The sequence below is a fragment of the Lactuca saligna genome, chromosome 2, assembly GCF_052625555.1.
Source record: "Lactuca saligna cultivar CGN05327 chromosome 2, ASM5262555v1, whole genome shotgun sequence".
In the NCBI taxonomy this organism is placed as follows: Eukaryota; Viridiplantae; Streptophyta; class Magnoliopsida; order Asterales; family Asteraceae; genus Lactuca; species Lactuca saligna.
In genome coordinates this window covers 159969925-159980067 of record NC_136418.1, presented here as the reverse complement: position 1 = coordinate 159980067, position 10143 = coordinate 159969925, and the positions used below count along the sequence as shown (strand labels likewise).

At 30.4% G+C, this 10143-nt stretch overlaps 1 protein-coding gene across 2 annotated transcripts; it reads right to left on the bottom strand.

Moving 5' to 3' along the window:
* Positions 1-6325: 6325 nt before the first annotated feature.
* LOC145032407 (protein CNGC15b-like) lies at positions 6326-9932 on the bottom strand. Of its 2 annotated transcripts, none has more exons than XM_078981202.1 (6): positions 9139-9932; positions 8376-8901; positions 8072-8284; positions 7688-7980; positions 7277-7625; positions 6326-7198 (listed from the first exon to the last, which is right to left on the bottom strand). In XM_078981202.1, the coding sequence occupies exons 1-6, from the start codon at positions 9165-9167 to the stop codon at positions 6497-6499; spliced, it is 2112 nt and encodes a 703-aa protein (XP_078837328.1). In that variant the 5' UTR covers positions 9168-9932; the 3' UTR covers positions 6326-6496. The 2 variants fall into 2 exon arrangements, with proteins under 2 accessions (XP_078837328.1, XP_078837329.1); XM_078981203.1 differs by having other exon boundaries at positions 9087-9931.
* Between the last annotated feature and the right edge of the window lie 211 nt (positions 9933-10143).

Sequence of the window (10143 nt, the reverse complement as noted above, 5' to 3'; positions counted from 1 at the left end):
CAAAAAAACAGTTAATAGAAAATTAATTTATATTTGTATTCATATACTATTGTATTTAAAGAAAAGATAACATGAATTATTACCTGCTATTACCAAATTTGGAAAAAATAATTCTATCCGATACTTTTACTTCATCTGGATCTACCACTTTTGATGCACAAACCTCTCTTTTATTATAAGGAGAAGATACCTTCAGTGATGGTTTTTTTAATCTTTTTCCTAGCTCTTTTTTTTTTGTCTTCATCATCTTCAATTCCCAAGATATTATTGTCACATTCTATTTCTTCTGAATCATAACTTTTTCCTTCATCAATTTTTTCATCTTTTATTTCTTTCTTTATGTGTTCATCTTCACTGCTTTCATCTCCTTCCTGAAACTCTTGTGTAGACCAAAACCAAGTCCAAGTAAAAAACTAAGCATTGATGATTTTCTAGTATTTTTTTTCTGTTTTTTATAATCTATTATTGTTTTTTTGTTTGTTCTGTAAAACTTTTTACATTTTCAAAATCATCAAAATCATCAAAATTTAAAATACATTGAATAGAATCAACAATCTCATGCACTATTGGATCATTGTACAAATTCCCTGGTATTACCATGATTGTTTGATTCTTTATTTCACGTTTATTTAAATTCTCATCACTTTTTTCTTCATCTTCATTCCTATCACTTTTTGCATCATCTTCATTCATCGCATTTGTTTCATCTTCATTTTGAGTTTTATAAATGAATTCTTGTTCAAAGACTTTCTTCATATCTTTCAACCCATCGCTTTCTATGAATTTTGTTGTTGAAAACTCAATTAACTTTTTAAACTTCATTTTATCATTCACTAGTTTTTTGTAATTCTTTTTCGCTTTGCATACCAATTCCTGCGAAATGAAATAAAAAACGTAAATAAAAATGAATTTTTTAACTTTTTTCTATAATAAATTACAGTTTCACAATATGAATGCATTGATGAAGTATCACATTTTTAATGCATTTTAATAAATTACATGTTCACTATGTGAATTTATTATAGAAAAAGTAATAAAATACACTTTTATATTCACAATGTGAATCACTCTATGAATTTCATCTTAACTACAATTTTATAACATATATTTGTAATATAACTTCAATTTTTTTTTAATTATATAGATTATTAACTTACATCGAGTTTCATATCTTCATTTTCATCGGTGTTAGATTCTTCATCATTCTCTATAACATCATCATTCCATTTCAAAGTTCCAAAGTCATCACTCTTTAATTCAGCTTTTTCCCTTTTCACCATCATGTCATAATCCCAAAAATGTAGTGCATGTATTTGTCTTTTTTCATTCTTATCATTTCTCATAAACTCCAAATAAGCTAGCTGCTTATGTAAACAAAATTATGATTAATTAGTTTTCTTATAATAATATAAATAAAAGTGTTAACTATAAGAATTTTCCTTACCAATAATACAAGAAGTGGCCCACAATATTAGTATTCTCTATCGGTTTCATCCCACATCGTCTTTGATATTTTCAAGCAATTGGTTATAAAACCACACCAATCAATTTCTTTCATAGGTGTTTTGCCTAACAAATGTGGCAATACTGTTGTTTTATAAGTTCCAGGCTTATTTTGTTCATATATATTATTAACAAACAGTAATAGAAAGTTTGTTATGAAAATAATCCTTGAATTTGATGATTCTTTAATTCTCTCTTCAACATTTGATGGTCTCATAGCCGTGAAATTGTATTGTTGCTTCCAATCCTTTAATTCTTTTCCTTCACATTGATCAGTATTATATATATATATATATATATATATATATATATATATATATATATATATATATATATATATATATATATATGTATATGTATCTTTTCCACCTAGAGGAATTCCAAGAAAATCATGAACAAGTTATGGTGTTATGTTTATCTTTGTATGAGGTAGATGCATTTTCATATATGATGGATTGAATGAATTCACAACAAAACGTAACAATTTCCCATAAATTCCATTGGTTGCAATTCTCAGCAAATATCCCAATCCCATTTCTTTAAGAGCTTTTTTCTATTCTTTGTTTAAAGATTTAACAATACCATAAAACTTCTTTAGGCTCATTCTTGTTGTCAAAGATACTCAATCATTTGGATTTATGGGCACTTTTGCCTTTTTTTTTCTTTGACTACTTCTAGAGTCTTTGTTTTTGTTTTTCTTTTTCTTGTTAGTAATAATTTCCATAAGCTTTTCATACTATAACATATATATATATATATATATATATATATATATATATATATATATATATATATATATATATACTATAAAATAACTAACAATACAACAAATTACATGTGAATTTGTTTTGCAAAATATAATATAATACATAAAATAAACATGCGAATTTGTTTATAACGTTGTAAATTAAACATGTGAATAGTAATAACCAAATCTGTTGCTTTTTTTCATCAGATTCTTTCTTTACAAGACTATCATCAACTTTAATAGGAGTCACATATTTTTTGTATTCAATCATTTTAAGTCTTGGACTCTGTCTGCTTTTTGTTCATGATTTAAGAAAATTAATAAGAATCATTTTGAGTTGTTTTCTTTTCAGGTGTCTTGAAAACATATTTGTCTTGCTTAATCGACTTTTTCGTTTTTGTTTTTTGAAATCTTGGACTCTGCCTGATTTCTGTTCATTTAAAAAATTTTAATAATAACTGATTTTATATATTAAAGTAAATTATAATTTTATAAATATTAACCTTGTGTTGTTTTCTTTTCAAGTGTCTTCAAAACATATTCATTTTGCTTCATCAATTTTTTTTGTTTGCTTTTTTTGAATCTCATAAACTTCTAATCTTTTTTATTTTTCAACATTTTCATCAATAGTCTTTTCATCTTCATTTTTTCTTAATTTATTAAATATTTCCACCACGGTTTTCCTTGTTGTGTTTTTGGTATATTTTTTTGAACCTTCAACTACACAATGTGAAATTTTTAATATCAATGTCAAAAATATATGTAATATTATGAAATACAGGCAAAAAAAATATAAAATTCAGTATGTGATGATCAAATTGTAAAAACTTTTTAGAAATTCACATTGCGAATCTGTTAGGCTATGAGGTATATCGAAGATTCACATCGTGAATTTATGCATTTCACAACAAAACACTTTGAGATTCACCAAGTGATGTACACATACACATGATGAATTTTTACAATTATTTTGTGCATGGTGAAAACAAACAAAAGTGTTGATCAACTTGCAAATATTTGTTCAGAGATTCGCATTGTGAATCTGTGTTAATGTGATATATACATCTAAGATTCATATTGTGAATTTATGTATTTAACAGCAAAACAGTTTGAGGTTCACCAAGTGATGTACACATGCACATGGTGAATTTTTACAATTATTTGTGCATAGTGAAAACAAACAAAAGTGTTGATCAACTTGCAATTTTTTAAGAGATTCACATTGTGAATCTATGTGAATGTGAGATATACATCCAATATTCACATTGTGAATTTATGCATTTCACAGCAAAACAGTTTGAGATTCATCAAGTTATGTACACATACACATGGTGAATTTTCAAAATTATTTTGTGCATAGTGAAAAAAAAGTGTTGATTAACTTGCAAAAAATTTTTTTTAAAGAAATTCAGATTGTGAATTTGTGTGAATGTGACATATACATCAAAGATTCACATTGTGAATTTATGCATTTTACAACAAAACAGTTTGAGCTTCACCAAGTGATGTACACATACACGTGGTGAATTTTTACAATTATTTTGTGCATAGTGAAAACAAACAAAAGTGTTGATCAACTTGTAAAAAGTTTTTTTTAAGAGATTCAAGTTTTGAATCTGTGTGAAAAATGTGAGATATACATCCAAGATTCACATTGTGATTTAGTTTTTTTTAATAAGTGTGTAGTATATGATTAGATAATTAGTTATTTTAATCTAAATGCTAATGCTCTAACCTTTTTTGTTTATCTTGAATATCTTCAATTTTTCCACTTGTAGTTGAAGGTAGAACATCTTTTAGATTTCTTGTCACTTTCATTCTTTTCTTATGATCCTTTTTTTCATTAATATTTTCTTCATTTTCTGTTTTTGATTAACAAATTAATTCAAACATTAATTTCATGGTATGAAAGTTATGATTTATTCATGTAATTCACAATGTGAATCAGGATTACAAATGAGTTTAACATAATATTTATTTGCATTGTGAATTCAGTGTGAATCAAAACATTACCAATACAACTCTTTATAAATTTACAATGAGAAGCACAATAAGAGATACAATATCAATTAAACATAGATGCACAATGTGAATTTGCACAAGATGAAAAAAATCAAATGTAAATGACAAAGCACCCTGTGAATTCACAATTTGAATAAATGATATGTTAAATTGATATGTAATCATGATTCACTTTGTGAATTGTCAAATAATGTAATACTTAGAAATATTAAATCATTTCGAAATAATCAAATGTAAATCACAAAGCACACTGTGAATTCAAAATGTGAAATTAGTTTTTCAGTTTAATGAATAAACTCAGAAACCACTTAGATTCACAAAGTTTTTAGGAAATTACGGTTTGTAATTTAGATATTTTAGATTTTTGTATCGATTTGAAGAAATTTATATCATTAGGTTTTTGGTAATTATACAAATTCACAAAAGTTAATGAAATTAGGGTTTCGATTTACTTAATAAACTCATATTCAAGTTAGATTCACAAAGTTTTAGGAAATTACAGTTTGTAATATAGATATTCATGATTTCTGTATCGATTCAAGAAATTTAAATCATTAGGTTTTCGTTATGTATACAAATTATTAAAAGTTCATCATCTGAAGGTTTTGAAATCAATCTAAAACGATTTTGTTAATAAAATAGTGTATTCACAGATTCATCAAATACATAATGTAACAAATAATTTAGATTTTTCATTTTGAAATTTATCAATCGGAAAATTTAATGTTTAAAATGCATTAAATGAGATAATCAGAAATGAATAGTAATCAAATGTACCTTCTAGATTCATTTTTACGAACTTTTCGGCAAGATTGACTGTGGATATTGACTGAATCGTCGCCAGAGATGCGTTTAAAATCGATGTTCGTCGGTGAAGTAAAAGATCGTTATCATTGAGAGGGTAAAATCGATTTCACTAATATGTGAAACTGATGAACTAACGTCGTTAATTCTCCGTGAGAGTTAATAAGTTTTAGGTTGATGAAAATGCCCCATTAAGTTCCTTGTTTGGTTATAATCAGTTGCACACTATTGTTTTTCATACTTTTACATCTCAAATCCAATGACTTTTAATTTTTTGATCCAACCATCTTAATAGGTTCCTTGGTTCCTCCATCCATATTGGTTGAACTCCTTATATATAAAGAAGAAACTTGTTTAAATATGTAAATTTAATTAATTAATTTTATATATATATATATATATATATATATATATATATATATATATATATATATATATATATATATATATATATATATATATATATAGAGAGAGAGAGAGAGAGAGAGGGGGGGAAACATTGATATTTCAGGAAATAATAAAGTAGAAACTTGTTTAAATATGTAAATTTAATAAAATTACTTAACATGAAAATTTTTATATTTCAGGAAATAATAAAGAAGACACTTGTTTAAATATGAGCTACATTGATTCTTGCAAAAATCAATCTTCAGAAACTTTCAAACGTTTTTGTTAGAAAAAAAAAAAAGTTTTCAAACAATCATAATCATTGACGTGGGCTTAAAATTACTCTTGGGCTTATTAGTTAATGGATGTGAAGGTGGTGGGATTTTAGTTAATGAGATGTAAACTTAATTTTAGACATAGTAGTCATATTGTACCTGAAATTAAAAAAACAATTGAAAGAGCCGACTAGTGGAGAATATCCGATGTGGGTTTCGAATTACTCTTGGGATGATATAGTTCAAGTATTATAGGAGATTAGGGGTACAATCTGATTCATAAATAGGCAAAACCGCGTTCTTAGTTGATCCAATCTTTTTTACCAATTTACACTTCAATTACTTCAACGGGCCGGTCCAACCAAAGAAAAGAAGTGGAAAGAAATTTTCCTTCGAAAGGTTTTGGAGAGAAAGTTCTCACTTCTCTCCCAACTGGAAACACAAAATATATATTTCTTTTCCTTTTATTTAATCATTTCTCTTCTTTTCTTTATTTATTTCTATTCTTTCTTTTTCTTTCGCTAAAACTGGGGAACCAAGCAGCATATCAAAGATGACACTGAATAATAAATTACATGTCAATGTCTAATTTATAAACGGATAGTATTCGATTAAAACAAAATTTAAATATTTGCATCTATGTACAATTCGAATACATATTATCATTGAATTATAGTGTAAGATTGAACCTTAGTTCCAAACAATATTCAACAAATAAGACAACGTTAACCCCGTTCTTATTTCGATTATCAAACAATCATTCTTCATCTACAGAAAAATCAGGTTCTGTTGGTTTCTGTAATGAGCTACCACTACTTGATTTCGTCCCTGAGACTGAGTGCAGGTTCCCTGACCTCCTTGTACTCGCACGATATCCACTCAACCTCGGCTCCGGTGAAACCATTTGACTGACATGCGCCGGCGAATTAACTTCCGACTCATAATCAGTGCTCGTAAAACTCTCTCGAGCCCTAAGTTCACTTGCATTCTGCCTCCGTTTATACCTCCTCCACGCCGCCTGCACAAAACACGCCGCCCAAGTCCGCCACTGGTGGCTATAAAACCTAAACTTATGCCGCAATTGCTTACTATGCAATCTCCGATACTGCGACGCCACAAACTTTAGATCCTCCGCTATGAGCGCAAAAGCTTCCACTTCGGAAATCGCCTTCACGGTTCTAGTCGATGACGGAATCACGACGCTCGGCCGTGGGTCCAGGGCCCACGTCAGAAGCTCCTCGCCGCAGAAGTCGCCGGGACCAATTCGGCATGAGTTGAAAAACCCTGTTCTGCCGCCGTTTGTGGTGTAGGAATCTAGGTTTCCTCGAATTATAAATAGCATCTTGTCCACCGGATCACCTTCCCTAACCAAACACGTGCCTTGCGTACACAACGCCGGTTTTAATCGCTCGCAGATCGCATCCAGCATCCTTCCGTCCATTTGATCAAACAACGGAACCTACACCATCATCATCATTATCAGAACATCTAAATTTGAAGGTATTATAAACTGTAACTATTTGGGGATAAAACTTACTCGTCGAACTAGATCATAGCAAAGGTGTCGTTTGATATCTCGTCGGAGATCTAAAGGAAGATCTTTGAGAAGCGATTCTTCATCAACCCCTCGTGTAGCTACCCATTTGTATTGATCGTATCTCCGAACAGCTTCCCGGAGCTCCGGTGGCAACTGCCGATGACGCATCCATTGTTCTGTATCAGTTCGCCGGACCCTCCATTCTTCTAATCTAACTGTCGTCGATTGAAGATATGTCTGCATATTTCCGATCAACAACGCAAACAGCACTAGCCCCACAATCGCTATTATGATCGCAAAAATGATTTCCCCGACGTAAGTACTCGTTAACAAATTCTGCCCTAAAGAACTACAGACGAAAAATCAGTGACAATTTAACAAATGATGATGTAATTCATATATGATTGTTACCTAAGATTCTTTAAGCCGAACCAAAGACAGTAGAAGTATTTATTGAAAAACAACGCAGAAGTAACATTTGATGTTAAAGCTTCACCATAGATACCAAATTGATAAAACCCGCTTGTTGGAACACATTGTGTTGAGACGTTACTTGAATTGAACCAAATCTGTCTCTTATTGTCGCCAAATGTTTCACAGTCGAAGAATTTATCCTGACAATGTGGATCCTCAAGTAGGCATGCGTGTCTCCAACAAGCTTCTTGTCTCTCTATCGATAAAACATACCAAGAAGCCCCTAAAAACTGCAACGAAAAACAACAATTATTTTAGAACAAGATTCTTTCTTTTAAATCAACGTAACAAACACAAGATGAAGGTTGATTAGATGATTACATGGCTTGCTAACATGTATAACATAAGATTATAGGCAGCTCCAGCCCATGCAGTTTCAGTTATAACACCCGTAGCCCCAACAATTTCTGATGTTAAAGGGAATATAAGATAAAGTCTCGGGAGATATTGAAAGATGATGATGAACCGAAGAACGTTTTTTGTGTTAGCCATGGTTGAGCCACTTAAACTCGGTATAATGAGCCAGATTAACATCTACATTAGCCACAAAAACAAACAATCAAAACACGTTATCATTTCATATTTCGTTGTAAAAACAAGAACACAACCTTAAAATCATGTATACCTGAGGAAGAGGTAAGGCGGCGATGACATCAATCAAAAAACCACCTCGTATGTATTTTTTAGCTATCTTGGAAGAATCTATAACGAGTTCGCCTCTTCCAAAAACACGGGAAGATGGTGCAACATAGGCAGTAGAAAATCTAATGTAAATATGAATCATGTAAAAAATATCGGCTATTGATCTTACTATGGTGAGACTGATCTCCAGGTTTAATCCAATATGGATGCAAACGTTTTTTGTTCGAACAGATGGGAGATAAAAGAATAAAGGGTCTACAAACAAAGAGATTAAACATGCGAACAAGAACATATTGTTCCATTTTCGAATTGCTAAGCCTCGAGGATCAAAGATTTTCTTTTTAACTCTCTCGTAATCTTCAGAGAAAACTCTTGAAAGAACTTTTGATTTTAATGAAGACCCCCCGCTTTCATTTTCCTCTGCTCTTTGATCAGAAACTTGCTTGATCTTAAATAAGTTGTCTTTGTTCGTGGATGGAAGTTTTGATAGCCCACCATTATCTTGAAATCTAAAGAATTTGATCAAGGCAAAGAATTAAAATTCTCATAATCGTAAACCCAATTTTTAAAATTTGATCAACACTCAAAAACTACAAGAACTAGAGCATAATAAATGCCATTACACTAAACTAATTCAAGAGTTTGACCAAGTCAAAACGATTCATAATTGAGCATAAATTGAAGCGATACTTACCAAGTAAACAGCTGAAACTGAAACTGTTAAGAAGATTCGAAAGCGAAAATACCTTACAGATCTTGAATTGGCATATGACATGGTGATAATGGCAAAAGACTGAATCTTGGAATTGGGTTTCAGTCTTTTAAGAGGAGGGTTTATGGTTTATGGTTTATGGTTATGGAGAAGAAAACTGAAAAGGGGGATGAATCACCGGAAAATTGACCGGTGATGAGTTGCAGACCACTATTGATGAATACCCATTAATGGGTTTGATTCAAAAAGTAACAAGAATCATGTGAAGTAGGTAAAAATAACACAAGTTCTAATTCATTAACTTGATCACGAAACTTAAAGTGGTTCCCTTCCTTTTAAACCATGAAGTCCAGGTCAAACATGTGACCAGTTCTTCGAAAAAAAAAAAGATTAAAATTTTATAAAAAAAAGTTTTCTTGTCAATACCTGAGCTTGACTGAAGTTGAAACAGAGTCATATTGCTCAGTCAAAACATCAAAATTAAAAAGAAATATTCAACGGGAAATGAGATACCATAAAAATCGAGGCTTTCGTAAAGAAAACTTGAAAGCTAAGGTGTAGAAAACATCCGTGATTTTAAAGATGAAAAATCATAATTTATGCACGAGACAGATTTGATGAATTATGAAGCTCTATGGCCCAATTATATTAGTTCATCCACGAGCAATGTTTCTGTTTTGTCTTGTCTGTGTCTGTGAGGCTTTTCATCGAACAGATTGTGCGCAGAAAAACAGAGCACCTGATGCCAGTTTGAGTGCGTGTCAATTTAGCTCAAGGGATTCATGGTGATGGGAGAATAAATGAATAATGCTCCTAAACCAATATTAAAAGTTTAAAATGCCAAATGGGGAAAATGTTGAAGAAAACCTATTACGCCGTATGTTATATCTTGTGCTTTTTATTAATGATTTTGATAGAAGAAAAAGAGTTTGATAAAGAATGTTTATGATTAAACTTCAAAGTATTTATTTAGTATTTACCTGCCGTCAATATTATTCGATAATTTAATAATAATACATATATTACTGTGAAAATATGA

Coding starts and splice junctions, on each gene's coding strand:
- LOC145032407 (XM_078981202.1), bottom strand. CDS start 9,167: ATGTCATATGCCAATTCAAGATCTGTAAG. Junction 8,285..8,375: donor CCGCCTTACCTCTTCCTCAG/GTATACATGATT, acceptor TGGCTAATGTAG/ATGTTAATCTGGCTCATTAT. Junction 7,981..8,071: donor TATACATGTTAGCAAGCCAT/GTAATCATCTAA, acceptor TTTTCGTTGCAG/TTTTTAGGGGCTTCTTGGTA.